Here is a 16613-nt window from a genome sequence, read left to right as displayed (position 1 = left end):
TAGGTTAATTGGATAATCCAAATTGCCACTAGGTGTGAATGTGCGAGTGAATGGTTGTCTGTCCCTGTCTGTTGGCCCGGCGACAGACTGGCGACCTGTCCAGGGTGTACCCCGCCTCTCGCCCTATGACAGCTGGGATAGGCTCCAGCGCCCCCCGCGACCCTGAAAAGGAGAAGCGGAAGCGAATGGATGGATGGATGGAGGTTAATGGTTTATTAAAATAATTCCATCTGATACCCCGTGAGCAATAAATATATAATTTTCTGTAGTAACCCTCAAACTGTAATGTAACGATACTAATTTTTCACAAAATGAAAACATCAGTACTTCCTGCTCCCAGCACAGGGGAAACCTACTTTGGCACGACACCAGCACTGGTTTTATTTTGTTGTATTTATCCGCGACACCTTTAAGGCCGGTTCGTGAAAATATTGTCGGACGTAAACCGGTCTGTGGCGACCGCTTGGGGACCGCTGCTGTAAAGAGTTTTAAAACATCAAAAGGAGCCAAACCTAAGGTTCAACTGAAAATAGTGCACGTGTATTTAAGAGCCTTCTTGGAGCACAATAAATATCACTCAGTGATTTCACAATGAGTTATCATTAGCAGTGCTAGCACCAGCATGTAGGCTAACGTCCACACATGTCCGTAATGTGGTTGCACAGTTTATGCAGCTGTTAACATTATTTATCACTGAAGTCTCAAAATATTTTAAGTAAAGTCCTTCTAGAGGGATGTTGCAGCTCGGCTCGCTCTATTTTGACCAGCTTGTGTTTCTGGTGCCAATCATCTCACTGACTGAAGCACACATACAGAGTTCAGATGTAGGCAAAGTCATTGTGACATATAACATGTTTAAGGGATGGCTGCATCACCTGCTGCCTCGGCCACTGGTAGTCCAGGTGTGGACGAGGTCGTTCCTACAGCAGCTCTAAGTTTGTGCACGAGGGAACAGTTGCATTCATCGGGGTCGTTACGATTCATCAGGTTTCTGATATTAGAGCCTCGTCCGTCGTTTTCTGTTTGATGTTTGCAGCATGAAACTGACATCTGTCAACTGAGTAGAGCTTCCACCTCGATGTGAAGCGAAGTGTATTTCCCTTATCTATGTTTGCGCCCTCGTCCTTGGCTACTTTCTGCAGTCCTGCCCCGGCACTTGTCACTCATTTCGATGAGCTGCCTTCTTTAAAATGTCAGTAAACTTCTGTTGGGGGAAAAAGACGTTCAGGAAGCAGAAGTCGGTGCTTCTCGTCACGACTGAATGATTCGATTTGTCAGACTTTGTAATTTGTTAGTTTAAATTTAAAAGCCCTAAACCCCAAAACACTTTGACTGATAAATAACGATAGCTAATGAGTCCGTAGCGACGGGGCAAACGAGGATGGACTCGCCACACGGCTGGCGATCGGGTGTTTTGGCGACAGCAGATTCATTTTGCCTTTGTGTTTGTGCAGGGAGACAAGGTCAACTACGATCGCTTCAGGAACTGGCTCCTGCAGGACAAGGAAGCCTTCACTTTGTCCAGATGGCTGCTGTCGGGAGGAGTGTGCGTCACGCTGACGGATGACAGCGACACGCCCACTTTCTACCAGACCCTAGCGGGCGTCACACACCGTAAGGCCACCCCTAAAACAGCGTCCTGCAGCAGTGCGCCTGAATGTTGTGTGTTTACTTCACACTTGAGACGCTCAGGTGTTCATTTGATTGGAATCAGTCTGGATGATTATTCAGCATTTTTAGTCACTACAAGAACCTGCCTCGAAATCCTGACCTGCCTGCCAGCAGGCTCACATTATACTGGCCAAACTCTGCAATGCACAAGGCCTTAGTAACCAATGTTGCTCCACAGAGAATAACTTGGAAAGCTTTTAATGTGAAACTACTCCAAGAAAATTGATGGCTTGTAGCTTGTTAAAGCGGAGGGGAGGATTAATAAATAAAACAATTTTAAAAAAGGTTAGAGCTGGTTTGAAGAGTAGTGTCTGTAAGGGGAAAAAGAGAGCATCAAACTCCTCTGAGTGGTGGGAATGCAGTTTGTGGCGAAGGTGTTCCTGACGCTACCAGGAACCACAAGTTGGTATAAAGTTTGCATTAATACGAGCAGCAGCTGCTACCAAGATGTGGAGGTTTCTTGCTAAAAGGTGATGACATACACCAGTAAACACAGGCTGCTGGGAGGAGCCTGTTGCATGTGAAGGCAGAACATTTGATTATTTGTAAATATTTGTTCCTGAATTCGAAGCAGCGAACGTGCTGGTGGTTATCCTCTTCGTCTTGTTGCTTTCTGCTCTGTTTGCACGAACTGAACCCTCGGCTTGGACCGAGCTGCTGAACCACTGAAAAATTAAAACTCAGAATCCTTGAGGCCAATTCCACACCTGTTTCAATGAGACTGCTTGTCAGTTTAATTACATTTTGTTTGTGTGTGTTGTTGTTGTTGCCTGTGTTTAATTGTGTAATATTTGTAACTGTGAGATACTTGCTGCTGCCTGTTTCGGCCAGGTCTCCCTTAAAAAAGAGGTTTTGAATCTCAGTGCAGCGTGTGCAGTACAGGACATTACACGAGTCCTTAAAGATATTGTCCTGATGAGAGAAACTTTGCTTTGCTTGTGTAAAATGAAGGAGCTGAAAAATGCTTTATAATCAAACATTTTCATACCCTACAGTTCACTTTAGAAACACGCTGTGGTTTGCAGATACAAAGCCTTCTTACCAGACGTTTGATCTACAGCACAGTGTGTCTAAAAACATGATTACGTCACTCAGAAACAGCAAGTTTTTACTCTATGACAAAAAGTTTAAGACAAGAAAAGAAAAGAAAAAGATTTGTTACTGTTATTGTGTTGGACGTCGCATACGTGCTGACTGCTCGACATGAGCAGGTGATAGTGTGTCTATGCTTGCAAAAAGTCTTTTAAAAGAAGTCTGTGATGTAGCAGTACACTTATTCTGTCAACACGTCTCCACAAATCTGATGTTTTTAAAAACTTTATTCTAAAACGATTTCTTAGCCAACTTCATGCCACATGATTCCCTGACCTCATTATACCTTAGATCCACATTGTTCCACAAACACAGAGAGATGCATGTGGGTGTGTCACATTGGTTTGTGGCTTTCAGCTCAGTTTTCCACATTATTCCTACAGTAAGAGTAACGATGGAGCGATGGTACGAACAGCAGCGATTGCTGACACGTCAAACAAAAGCACGTTCTGTTGTTTGCTGTAGGTTATTGTTTCCACAAGATCAAGAAGTAAATTTAGCCTGTTAAGTTCAGATGGCTGCAAAGAAGCTGTGTTGTCCAGAGAAGCTGAGGTTGCCTTTAATCTGGCTGCTTCCAGCTTATCCTCTTACCTTTGCGTCTCTTGATCTGTATTTGTGAGCGTGAGATGAAGAGAGAGCGTGACTGACACAGCCCCGGTTCATGACTCTTTCCAGAACGAGAACATAAAGCGTGACTCGCGGCGGCGCTTAGCACAGTGAATCTGCTGCTAACGTGCTAGCTTGCGATGCTATCTTGGAGTTATTTGAGTAGAAATCCTTGGAAATAACCTTCCAGGCAGGATGGCGTAGTCTCTGTGAGCAGCTTTGGGGGAGTTTTGCTGTGCTACGTACTGGCTGTGGCAACACCTGTGTAAGGATGTTCCCTGGATAATGGTATGGTATCTCTGCTGCCACTCGGACAGAGTAGCACCTCTGGGTGGGTATCAGACCTGCAGGGCGCCACGAAGTGTAACGGCCCATCATCAGATCAGTTTTGTTATTAAAATGAAAAGTATCGGGATTTGTTTTTCGTTGGTAGATTAATGCGTACCAGCATCTGAGTAGCACATGTAGCATAGCAGCAGTGCAGGTCCTTGGGCTCTGTAAAAGTTAATGCACATAAACTGCTAAACTGAAGCTCATCATCATTATAAAGACGTTAAATCCAGCTAAGAATGGCTCTTGTGTGTCTTCGAGTCTACGCCAGTGTTTGTAGAAGTGAGCCTATGGTGGATGGGAGATGTGCAGGAGTGCATCCAAAGTGAGCCTCATGAGTTTTATAGATTAGCAGTCAGACCGTCATTTTGCCTCTCGACTGAATCAGAGGCTTCAGTAATATTTCTGGCTTGTATCATTTCCTCCATGCCGCCTCCGTACGGTCCCTGGTGTAGATCATTCGTTTTGTATTCAGTGTTTCCTTTAACTTTAAATGTCTGAACCAGGAAGTGAGAAAGGTTGTCGAGCTGTGTCATCCCATCACTGCAACCTGTTTGTTACCTGTAGCTGCTAAAAACAAGCTTTCAGCCCACCTGACCGAGAATCCACAGTCCAGTTTCTACCAGGAAGTGCCGGCCGTTCGATTCATACGTCTGCGTTTGACAACTATTATTGTTTTGGCTACCTGCCACAGGCTAGCTGACTAGCTGCTGAATCCAGTTAGCTTAAGCTGCAGATTAGAAAGTTAAAGGAGGAGGCTGGTTGGTACCCCGGGCGGAGCTTCATGTGCTATATCGGTCTGATCCGTATCACTTTGTGACAACCACAGTCAAATTCTCCCATCGCTCATTACATAACCCTACCCTGGGTTTACTGATGATGATGATGATGATAAGGGTTAGAGTTCGAACCCAAGGAGACTTCATGGAAGAGTGTGTGTGTGTGTGTGTGTGTGTGTGTGTGTGTGTGTGTGTCTGTCTTACTTTCGGATGGTTAAACGTCACCTGGGCTACACCTGAAAGAACAACATCCTGACCTGTCTTTAAACATTAACAAAACGCTCTGTTATAATCAGTGTTGGTCAAGTTACTTGAAAAAAATAATCAGTAACTAATTACTGATTACTACCCCAAAAAGTAATCCCATTACTTTACTGATTACTTATTTTCAAGAGTAATTAATTACTTAGTTACTTTTTAAAAACACGATTTACAACCTGAATAGGTGATAAAGTGATAGATCTTTCAGCCCAATTCTACTTTTTCTGCATAATCCATCATACAAAATGTGATCAAACGGAAAAGTCTCTTTTTAAAACTTGTTTTATTAGTTTTAATCTTTTAACTTTATGCATCAAGCAAAAATGTAATTATCTGCAACATTCTCTGACTGGAAGAAATTAGTTTAACATTTAAACCTATTTTCTGCACATTCCAGGTCATAAAATAAAATATTTTGTGTGTTTACACTCAGTCTTTCAAATAGATGCAAGTAAAACACAGCAGAAAATAAATAAAGTCAAAGACTCAGCGGTCCTGTTGCTCTATTTTCACCTGTAAAGCAGGAGTGGGGTAGGCGGAGGGTTACCCTGGTGCAGGTGTGCAGCGGTCAGTGGAAGAATCCGCGAGTTTCTCTGTGAGTTTCCCATTACGTCGTAGCTACTCGGTGCTTGTTTGGAAGTTTAGGGCTTTTTTCGCTGTAAAAAGAAGTTTTCTTCCCACGCACAACGGACACTAATGTTTTTGTCACTTTTTATGGAATCAAACTCAAAGTAAGGTCAGTACTTCCACGCTTTAAACGCTGCACGCTCATACTCTCTCTGCACTCGATATATGATCCATTGTTGATCTGCACACAGCTGTTGTCACGAACGTCGCACTCGCTTACGTCACTGTCATGAGACATTCTCGCAAAAAAATCACAGTTTTAGTAACGCAGTAACGCAGCGTTCCTACGGGAAAGTAACGGTAATCTAATTAAATTAATTACTCGTTACTTGAAAAATGTAATCGCGTTACTGCCCATCTCTGGTTATAATCGATGAGAGTTGTGACACCACAAAGTCGGCTTTGTAGCCAGCTTTCATTGCTGACATGAAACAGGCTCAATATGATCAATTTATTGGTTCTTTCTCAGTCTCACTGAACAACGTGCTTAAAGCCATAAACACACACAGCACTTTAAACACTGAACTAGTGTCCAGCGCCTGTCTTCTCACACACTTTTTTGTCACTGTTTGGTTTGCAGCAGTTGCAATGCTTTCATTCTGTATTAGTTATTTAAACCGTTTAAAGAATCAGGATTTTCCTGCAGAAACCAGAAACAGAACGACCTTCATCCTTTTAGACTGTTCTCATGGAGAAGATGTGAACGTAGACGGTAACATAAAGGAGCTGCTAGGAGAGGCTGGCCAACTGCTGAGGCAGTGGAGACAGCCTGGTTCTCCCCAGGAGATCCTTTCTTCTGCTGATGTTCGATGAAGTATCTGAGTGTGTGCTCGTGTCGTGTTGCTCCTCCATACTCCCACAGAAGTTCTTCCCTCACCTGTCAGCAGCATCACTTATGGATCGCACGCTCCCGTGTTTTCTTTCCTCTTTGCCCTCAAGCACCATATTTATGATTCAGTGCACAGTGTTGTTTTTCTCCATTTGCACGGTTTGTACAGTAATAAAATTCAGTTAGAGCTGCATGATGTGAGGAAAATGTGCATCAGTAATGAAGATGCAAGAAGAAGGTTTGAAGTTTAAAAGTTTTAGCCGACACATCTTAAGTAAAAATATGCGATTAAGCTTAATAACCTGTAAAGAAAAAGATAACGATTAACGTACGCTGGGCTGCGTTAACACCTGATCTGCCTGCATTAGACATGCTCATGCGCCTCACATGTAAAGAGACGTCAGGTCTGCAGTGCATGTTTGCAAACAGCTTTCATCTGCACGATCTAAAATACAGTTTGCTTTCATCTTTCTATTGTATCTCAAATCAACGGTGCTGGATTGGTCATTTACAGAAATCAGGTCAAATTCAGATCTGCGGTATTTCAACTGTTTCTTTGTGTTGTTCCATTTTAAATCACACATAACAACGATAATCATTTTCTAGTCTTCCAGTATTCGTTTTGGCTCTGTGGCTCAGTGTCGTAGACAGTAGCCATGTTTGTTACTGTAACCAGGATGATATTGTTTGGAATAAAAACACAGACCGCTCCGTCAGCTTCCAACATGACGTTTTGAAGCGACCTTGAGCAAAAGGGGGTGGAGTGAAGTTGTCAGCTGATACTAGCTAGCTTGTTTGGCATGCAGACTAACACCTGTTTGAGTTCTCAGCAACAGACTAACAGGACACGACAGTTTGGCTCTCGTGTCCTTGGCTGTTCTGTACCACAGCGGCATCATCTGTCCCGTGCTTCCATTTAGTGATGCAGAAACACCACAGAAAAGGTGGATAGACCCCAGCCGGTTGTGTTAGCACACCGGTCATGTGGAGCCAGTCTCAAGAAGAAATATAGTTTTTGTTTTTTGTTCTTCTGCATTTGTCTCATTTTCACTTTATGTATATGTGCTATCTTCTTCTTGTTGGCGTCTCTGGGTTGAATGTGTTGACTTTAGAAAGTCCAAACAGGCTTTAAACCTGTCTCATAAAAACTTTCTGATTTGCTGTCACTAATTCTTGCAAAGTGTGGAGAAACTGCTCAATCAAATGTCACAACATTCGCCTGCAGTCCGATCCTTCAGTGACAAATCTCTGACTGCCTGTCTCTGTGTGCTGCAGTGGAGGAGTCGGACATTATAGACTTGGAGAAGCGCTACTGGTTGCTGAAAGCTCAGTCCAGAACCGGCCGCTTTGACCTGGAAACCTTCATTCCTCTCGTCTCTCCTCCTATTCATGCGTCACTGAGTGAAGGTAAGACGATACTTACTCAGTTTCATATCTGCATAGCTTTGCAATAATGATGAAGAAATGAGACCAAAGTTCTCACTTAGCTTTGAATCACGACCTCAGCAGAGAACACGATCTGCTTTAAGCGCTCCTAATCTTATGTGTTGTTGATCTTGTTTTTTAGGCTTGTTTCACGCCTTTGATGAAAATCGGGACAATCACATCGACTTTAAAGAGATCTCTTGTGGGCTTTCGGCATGCTGCAGGGGGCCTGTTGCTGAGAGACAGAAATGTAAGGCTCACTGTGGATTCACATCCACACAGACACCCCACATAAGTCCCACCGCTGCCCATAACAAGCCCGTTTCTCAGTTGAAGCTGATATCCAGGGTTTAAATGTCCCGATTGGTCGGTACAGTCATGGACCGTTCTCATCAGGACTTCCACTGGTGCTTGAAATTGCATTTGCACTGGCAGCGTGTTGGATTTCCTGCTCGTACACTGAACAGCATGATGCTTCGGCGTGGTGCTTCATCAACATCATAAACGTCTGTTTGGTCTCTTTCACTTCCAGTTTGCTTTAAAGTGTTTGATGTGGACCGTGATGGGGTTCTGTCTCGAGATGAGCTTCATGAGATGGTGGTGGCCTTGCTGGAGGTGTGGAAGGACAATCGGACAGACGTACTCCCTGTAAGTAAACTCACACTGTCACACGCACGCACACAACCCTGCAGAGCGATCAAGGGTGAACGCAGCATTGAACTTTCATATTTCTGCCTGCTGGAGCCTGACTCATGCACAGACCTGTGCTCTGGGCGCAGGCATCATAATTATAGCAGTCAGAGGTTTTTCTTTTTCTGATAACAAAATATTTTCTGATCTGTTTAAGAGACGTATGCAAATATTCACATTCAGCATAAACAGAATGTAAATCTGTAAATTTGAACTTTTCCACTATCAGCATCGGTTTAACAGCTGATATTTCTCCTTCCTTGTCTGCTTTTTTTTTTTTCCACTAGTTTTGCATTTAGCTAGGGGCGTTACTGGTAGCATTAGGCGACACCTGCACCCTGCAGAGGTTGCACAGGTAGTTCAACTCCTCCAGGATGGCACATCAATATTTTGCCATTGCCAGAAGGATTGCTGTTTGCTTCAGCACAGTCTGAAGAACATGAAGCAGATTCCAGGAGACAGACAGTTACTCTAGGAGAGCTGGACACGACTCCGGAAGGTCCTTAACCGTCAGCAGTAGGGCCGGGTATCGTCACTGATTTCTAGAATCAATTCGTTTCCGATTCACAAGGTCCCGAATCGATTCGATCCACAATTCGATTTGAATGTGGGAAATTTTGACAGTCAGAAATATTATAATTCAGATCAGTACATTTACATATTTTTGTATCTATAAAAAGGAAGCTGACACTTTCCAGACGTTATCAAAGGTGTGAGCGTCACAGCAGAGGCCTTTGTGTCAAAGTCGCTGAAGATAAAACAGAAAAACATGAAGGAGATTTTCCTGTTCTGGATTTTATACAAATATTCTGCAGTAGATCAAAAACAAAAGAAAACCATTAATCAACACATGAAGTTACAGCGGTTTTATTACAGACACAGCGTTTTGCATTTTGTATCATTTTAAAAAGTTTAAATTTGTTCAGAAGCCTGTTGAACGGCAGAAATTAGGTTTTCTTTTCGGAAGTATGTAAAACGAAAAAAAAAAACAGCGGCCGACAGCCTGTAAACAACGGTAGACTTGTGCGTAACAAGCAGGCGAATAATGAAGAAAACAGATTTTTAGAGAGAGAGAGAGAGAGGGGGAGAGAGAGAGAGAGAGAGAGAGAGAGAGCTGTGCATGAAGTGTGATTTTATCCTGGTGGAAGCAAAACAGCAAAAGTCAGAGTGAATACATGACGTTTATGTGAAGCGCAGTTTGGATCTTCTTTTGCTGCTGGTTCGGTCAATATTGTTTGGAGAGACATCAAACTAACAGCTTTAGAATCAGTGAAAAAAACGGCGTGAACACAACGCGCGGACCCGCCGACGGATCAGAATCAGCGAGCTGTCGGCTTTCAGCCCCGACTGTGAGAAAGTCACATCTCACTGATTCTGATCCGTCGGCAGGTCCACGCTGTGTGTTTACGTCTCTGTGCAGAATCCGTGTTCCTGCTCTCATTTACTGTTTTAAATGTTTGGTGGTTGTTGAAATGTTGTGAGGTTTAACCTGAGATTCTGGCGTTTTTGGCAAAATAAATTTATATTAAAAAATTGATTCAGGATTTTAATGAATCGATTTTACGTTATCCAAGCCAGAATCGATTTTAATCGATAAATCGATTATAAAAACCCAGCCCTAATCAGCAGGACCGGTATCTGCTCCTTTGTGCACGGAGGAACAAGATAAGCACTGCCAGAGCTACAAAATGACCTCCAGCACTGGTGTGAATGTCTCTGACCAAGCAACCCATCATCCTCTAGTGGTCCACCACTGTCCATCACTGGCACCTTCTGTTTTTCGCAGATGAGAGCAGGTTCACGGGCTAGTTAACGGCACCCTGGCTGCCATCAGGTACCAGCATGAACTCCACTGACCCACTGAGAGACCCTACTCTGGTGTAGTGGGTTCTTACTGGTGCACGACAATGCCCGGCCTCACGTGCTGCAAACACGCAGTCAGGTACCAAAGGATGAACGAAGGGATGCCGTCCACTGCTCCCATGCTCACCCAACCTAAATCCAAGTGTGAGACATCAGAGCATCGAGTGTCACCAGGTTGCAGACGAGGTGCTTACTGTGTTTTGCTGCGTGCTGATCTATTGTGTTGCCGTTGCAGGAGCTGCAGAGTAGCGTGTCAGACATAGTAGAAGACATCCTAAAGATGCACGACACAACTAAGGTAAGACAGCTCCATGTTATCATCGTTGGTACAAAACCTCTAAATACATAAATGCTCATTAGTATTCATGATTAATTTTTAAGGCTTTTAAAGCGTCTGCAGCTTTAAAGAAATCATTGCTCTCATTCAGAAAGAGCAAACACTTCACGTGTGAGTGTTTGCTGCTCAGCACACTGACAATGACCTCGCAGTCCTCAGCTATTCGAAGGTGTCACAGCAGTGTTTATTTTCAGAGTTGCGTGCCTGATTATGTTCGCCTTGGTTCTATTTCACTCTCCACCAGCTGGGTCACCTGAGCCTCGAGGACTACCAGATCTGGAGTGTAAAGAGCGCTTTGGCCAACGAGTTCCTGAACCTGCTTTTTCAGGTCAGCACCCAGATGCTACGGTCTTAAAACTCACACCGTGTTCACGTTGAAGTTGAGTATTTATTCGTGTTCCTTGTGTATTTTTCATCTTTATCTCGGCTCAGGTGTGCCACATAGTCCTGGGGCTCAGGCCTGCTACTCCAGAGGAGGAGGGGCAAATCATCAGGTACCTGTCCTCTCCACCTGTCCAGTCATTGTTTGGTTGAAAGGTCTGATTTGTGATTTTCTCCACTGTGTGTGTGTGTGTGTGTGTGTGTGTGTGTGTGTGTGTGTGTGTGTGTAGGGGTTGGTTAGAGAGGGAGAGCAGACATGGGCTGCAGCAAGGCCAGAACTGGTTCCTCATCTCTATGCTGTGGTGGCAGCAGTGGAAAGACTACGTTAAATATGTAAGTAGTGTATTAACCCTTTAAAACCGGTCGGAGCAGCACGCTCTGTTTTGCGTAACTATTTTTAAATCCCGGTAGCTCTGCAACCACGTAAGCTAGCGCAATATTTTCTTTTGCATATGAAACCGGAGGAGTTGTACTTACATCTTATGCCATCAGCTTGTCCTCGGTCACAGTTTCCTTCCACATATAACTTTGCAAAAACTGCATAAAAAGCACTTGCAGCAACAAAAACATAATATTCCAGAAACACACTTTGCCGATCCGATCAGCTGTTCATAACACTTCCTACGTCCATCAGTGTGAACTATCGCATGTCCGCCATGACCTGCCCGAAACCAGAAGTGACGTCATTTTCGCGGAAATGTAGTTTTTTACCATCAGGGCCTCATGAGCCTATACTGGTGTTTTTAAAAGTTATGTTTGACTTTATGACTTTCTGTGTGGTTTCTGGGATGCTTAGGACTCATATTGCACTGCTGGAAATAGTTTATTTTGATGCATATGCTGCTTTTTTGCAAATTTGCATTATAATATTTATTTTCGTTTTTCCTGCAGTATATAAAAATTGGTGTATTTCAAAAATAAAACTATGAAGACACTCAAAATAAATTTCCTGTGGTGGGAAACTATTTTGTGCAACTTTTTTGTATTTACAGTTTTGAGGGATAAGCCTCTTAAATTTCTCTAACTAGAAAAATATGTTAAAAAAACAAAAACGATTTTCAATTTTTTTGTAGTTTATTGCACTTTTTTGCAATTTATGTAATTACTATGCACTTAATGCAGACATATTATTAAAATCTGGGTTATAATGGTTGTATTGATGTATAGCAACTTGAAATGCTCCCAAAAATGGCTCCACAGCATGTAAACATATAATATAAGCTCTGGTGGACTTGGTTCTATGGTAGGTCTTAAAGGGTTAAATATAGCTGCTAATAGCTGACAGCACTGTGGTTAACATATGTTAGGCAGCGTCCCATGATGCTGTGCGGTGAACAGCACAGGATCGAATATTCAGCTCTTTGAGTCGCCTTTTCTGCACAGAAACAGGAACTGGTCAAAATCTCATTACTCCATACATTTGTTTATTCGGGGCCTTTTAAAGTCGAGTGCCCTTTTTTCACCTTCACCTCTCAATCACTCTCATACATCACTACAAAGCTTAGCTACAGGGCGTTACACGCGTGACAGCTGTCCTCTTATTATTTATGTCTCGGGTGTGTGCGATTTAGCAGAGGTATATGTATTTATATTTTCCCCCACTTAAAAACATCTGCGTGCAGTCAGTAGATCAGACTCATCGTTCATCTCGTGCTGTAACTTCACTGGGACAGAAGCAGTGACCATCAGCCAGTAAGATCAAGCGTGATAGCGGCTTTCACGGTAAACAATCTTGCCGATTGGCTCGTCTTCCCCTCAGGAGCATAAGGGCATCGTGGTGGAACAGCCATCCATCCTGAGCTCACTCAGGACTCCAATGGCCACGGCCACCGTCGAGCCTGCCCTCCCTGACAGACTGGGAGGACCGGCCACGTCCGGCCACGGCAGCCCCACCGAGGAGAGGTCACCTGATGCCGTGTCCAGTGCCTCAGAGGCTACAGAAACTGGTCAGTCCGCACGTCTCTTTATAGAAACGGATTGTAGCTCAAAATGAAAATCTTGGGTGTTATTTCTGCACTATGTATTTGTTCTGCTCCCTCTCTGCAGCACTGAGCCCACAGGTAGCCTCAGCCACAGAGAGCTGTTTCGCACGTCAGCACAACGTCTCAGACAACAACAATCAGTGTTTCTCTGGAGCCAACGGCCACCTCCCCTCCCAGCTGGCAGCACAAAGACCCGGAGCCATCGACAACCAGCCTCTGGTCACCACTGACCCCATGAAGGCAAGAACTCAGTATGGCTGTAATAAGGTTACAGCGCGCGTCCTGTATCACGTTCACAGCTCAGCTGGAGCGTATGTTTGACACGCGAGCTCAGAGAAGCCGCTCGTTCCCTCCTGATTTGCATCATGTTTTACAAAGCTGTGCGTCTAACAGACAGATGCGGTCCTGGCTTTTGACAACGAGGGCGTCTGCAATCTTTAGCACGTGTAAACAAACCAAAGCCGTATGCACCAGATTCTTTTTCGTTTGTTTTGTCGTCGCTCCTCATCTGCGGGGCCAGATGGTGCCTCTCTTTCCTTTTGTCTTATCTTTCTGTAATCATCGCAGCCTTTCTGCTTGTGTGTAGCATCAGGGTGCTGTCTCTTTTTATTATGTGTAATTCAGAGAGACAAACCAGCGTCTTTGTGCCCCGAATGCTGATGTGTGTCCCGTGTCCTGTGCAGGCGCCCACGTTAACGATGGAGGGCGGCAGGCTAAAACGCTCCCTGCAGCTGCTGCCTCGTAGAGACTTTGAAACGGTGCCAGAGCCTGTGTGGCGGGCGCTCTACCACTGGTACGGTGCCAACCTCAGCCTGCCGCGACCGGTGAGTGAACACAAGCTAATAAACTTCACTTTCACTGTGATGCAGTGCCTGGGAACAATCAATCAGCTGCTGGGCTGGAGCAGGTCGTCCATGGCGTCCAAACAAACGAGTGTGTAGGACTGCTAAGTGCACTGGAAGTTAAAAAGTAGCTGCTTTCTATACAAATTCAATAAAAATAAATACAGCAAATGTGTGTTTTTATCCAAGCATGCACAGAGAACCACGACTGTGACAGTCATTAGCACCGATGTGCTGGTGCAACACCCTGTGACGTTTCCACGAGTTTCCACACTGCCGTCAAAATTCAGGTTTATTTATAAAGCTCCAAATCACAGCAACAGTTTCCTCAGGGGGCTTTATATTGTACATAAGGTCATCTGTTGACCTTCAGTGACATGTTCTCTCAGTAAATATCCTACTTTACTAGTATTACGTGCATTTATTGGACTCCACTTTAGCTGAGTAAAGTCACATGGTTTCAGATTTAAGTTAAGAGTGCAGATGTGCTGCATATCTCTTGTTTTATGTTGATTATTAGTACAAGAATGTTTCATGGTCCTTTGAAATTCCCTCCCCTGCAGGTAATCTTGGAAAGCAAGACAGGCCAGCCGGAGCTGGAACTCTTCCCCCGCTACCTCCTCTTCCTTCGCCAGCAGCCGGCCACGCGCTCCCCCCAGTCCAACATCTGGGTCAATATGGGTATGACCAGCCTGCGAATGTTCCCACCGAATTTACCCCCCACAAGAGGTAACGTAAGCCTGCAGCAAGACCAGAGCAAGCCGTCGAACAGTGCTTCGTTCAGCAACCCCGCATCCCCCCGCCTCCTCTCCGTTAATCTTCTTTAAGTTGACTGATCCAACCCAGGCGATTCTCTGGATGCTGATCAGTCTAACGCTGGAATAATCAAAACGTTTCATTTTCATCTACACAGCTTGTTGTAGTTTTATTCAGCAGGTGGAGCGGCGTGATCACAGTCGCCGTCACCTCAGTCTCCCTGCGAGACTTTCAGAACAGTTTCCAAAATCAAGAAACTTCAGGAAAACCCCAAACACGTTATCCATCAGCACGTAAAGAAAGTTGCTTCCTGTCAGCAGAAAACCTGTTGCTATGGTAACATAATACAATGATTTTCTCACAGATCCGTGTTGTGGACAACGTCAGATTCAATTCAATTTTATTTATATAGCGCCAAATCACAACAAAAGTCGCCTCAAGGCGCTTCATAGATACAGAGAAAAACCCAACAATCATATGACCCCCTATGAGCAAGCACTTTGGCGACAGTGGGAAGGAAAAACTCCCTTTTAACAGGAAGAAACCTCCGACAGAACCAGGCTCAGGGAGGGGCGGGGCCATCTGCTGTGGTTGGTTGGGGTGAGAGAAAGAAGACAGGATAAAGACATGCTGTGGAAGAGAGACAGAGGTTAATAACAGATATGATTCAATACAGAGAGGTCTGTTAACACATAGTGAGTGAGAAAGGTGACTGGAAAGGAAAAACTCAATGCATCATGGGAATCCCCCGGCAGCCTACGTCTATTGCAGCATAACTAAGGGAGGATTCAGGGTCACCTGGTCCAGCCCTAACTATATGCTTTAGATGTTTAAACTAAGAAAACTATGAGCTCATTTTGAACACGTTTAAAACACTGAGACTTCCTGTCTTCCTCAACAGCAGCCTGTAAACAGACCTGAGGACAGCAGTGATGAGACGACTCCGCCTGCTCCTGTGGGCTCTTCAGTTACTTTAAGAAGTGTTTTTAGTTGGTCAAAGGTCTGGACTGCCGTTTTAGACTCTACTAGTATGAAGCCACGCTGTGGTAATACATGCAGTGTGCAGCACATTGTTCCAGTGCACTTGCAGGCTCTAACTTCACTGTAACTTTCTGCACTGATGGTGTCAGATGTGAAACCTGTGCTGGAAGGGCTCTGATGCACCCTAGACCATCAGTGGCCCCTCTCTCCCCCCTTTAGTTCGGGGACACAGCGTCCATGTCCCATAAAAAGCTTCCAGTTTTGATTCGTTGGTCCACAAAACAGTTTCTGTGCCATTTTAAACCCATAAAGCCAGCAGCCTTACTGGGCCTGGATGTTCATTTCCTGATTCTTCTTTGTTTGATAGGACTTCAACCTTCATGTCTAATTATTGGATGACATGAACACATGGCAGTGACATTGATTTTTAGCTTCGTCAGTAGTTTCTTTCTGCAGATTCTTGGACTCACAGCAGGTGTGAGTGAGCTGTAGGTAGATGGCTGCTCAGCCATATGAGCTAAAACGCTCCCGGTTGACTCTATTTATAGACCCGCCCACTCACACAGTCAGTGATGCCTGATTTTCAGCTCGGCGGTTCATTCTCTCTTGCATAGTGTATAAATGGACACCTGTAAACACTGCGGCGAGATGACGAGGCGAAATGCGTAGGCGTGCGTAGTCACTCGAGCTGTAATCAGATTGGAGATGCTCGGCGCTCACCCCGAGCACTAATCAAGTCAACGGATCGAGTTTCTGGTTACAGGTTTCACAGAGCTGAGGTTTAGCTTCCATCGTGACTCACGCTACCTGAGCAGCCGCTGTCGTTGCTGGGCGTTCAGACCTTTTGTTAGGCATGGAGTCGCGTATCTGATATACTCATTTATACCTCATATTCCACAGGATGTCATCCTGACAGCTGTAGGCGGCAGTGAAGCATCACACCAAGTTTACAGGATGCTTAATTACAAAGCTGTGCACATGAAAAGAAAAAACCCTCCAATCAATCTCGATCGTAACAGGACTAATGTTGCCTGGTTTGTGTTTGATTTAATCCACACACTCCTCTAAATTCACTAAGTTGATTGACCAATCAAACCTGCACCGATTGCCCTTTTCTTGCTGCTTTCTTACAACTAATCCTCAGTCAGCCACATGCTGCTG

At 44.5% G+C, this 16613-nt stretch overlaps 1 protein-coding gene across 4 annotated transcripts in view; it reads left to right on the top strand.

Annotated features, from left to right (window-relative positions):
* Positions 1-16613, top strand: part of usp32 (ubiquitin specific peptidase 32) — a 70228-nt gene that overhangs the window by 33595 nt on the left and 20020 nt on the right. The window contains exons 5-16 of one of the 4 annotated variants that reach the window (XM_087841431.1): positions 1455-1614; positions 7471-7602; positions 7763-7870; positions 8153-8268; positions 10409-10471; positions 10755-10838; positions 10943-11004; positions 11122-11224; positions 12651-12837; positions 12935-13113; positions 13557-13697; positions 14279-14444. In XM_087841431.1, coding sequence (XP_087697557.1) covers positions 1455-1614; positions 7471-7602; positions 7763-7870; positions 8153-8268; positions 10409-10471; positions 10755-10838; positions 10943-11004; positions 11122-11224; positions 12651-12837; positions 12935-13113; positions 13557-13697; positions 14279-14444 — 1501 coding nt within the window. The remainder of the gene's footprint in view (positions 1-1454; positions 1615-7470; positions 7603-7762; positions 7871-8152; positions 8269-10408; positions 10472-10754; positions 10839-10942; positions 11005-11121; positions 11225-12650; positions 12838-12934; positions 13114-13556; positions 13698-14278; positions 14445-16613) is intronic. The other 3 variants (XM_087841450.1, XM_087841438.1, XM_087841444.1) reach the window with 3 other exon arrangements.

Source organism: Neolamprologus brichardi, chromosome 1, assembly GCF_056152115.1.
Source record: "Neolamprologus brichardi isolate AB-2024 chromosome 1, ASM5615211v1, whole genome shotgun sequence".
Classification (NCBI taxonomy): Eukaryota; Metazoa; Chordata; class Actinopteri; order Cichliformes; family Cichlidae; genus Neolamprologus; species Neolamprologus brichardi.
Note: the sequence above shows the minus strand (reverse complement) of the source record. Positions and strands in the feature narration are given on the sequence as shown.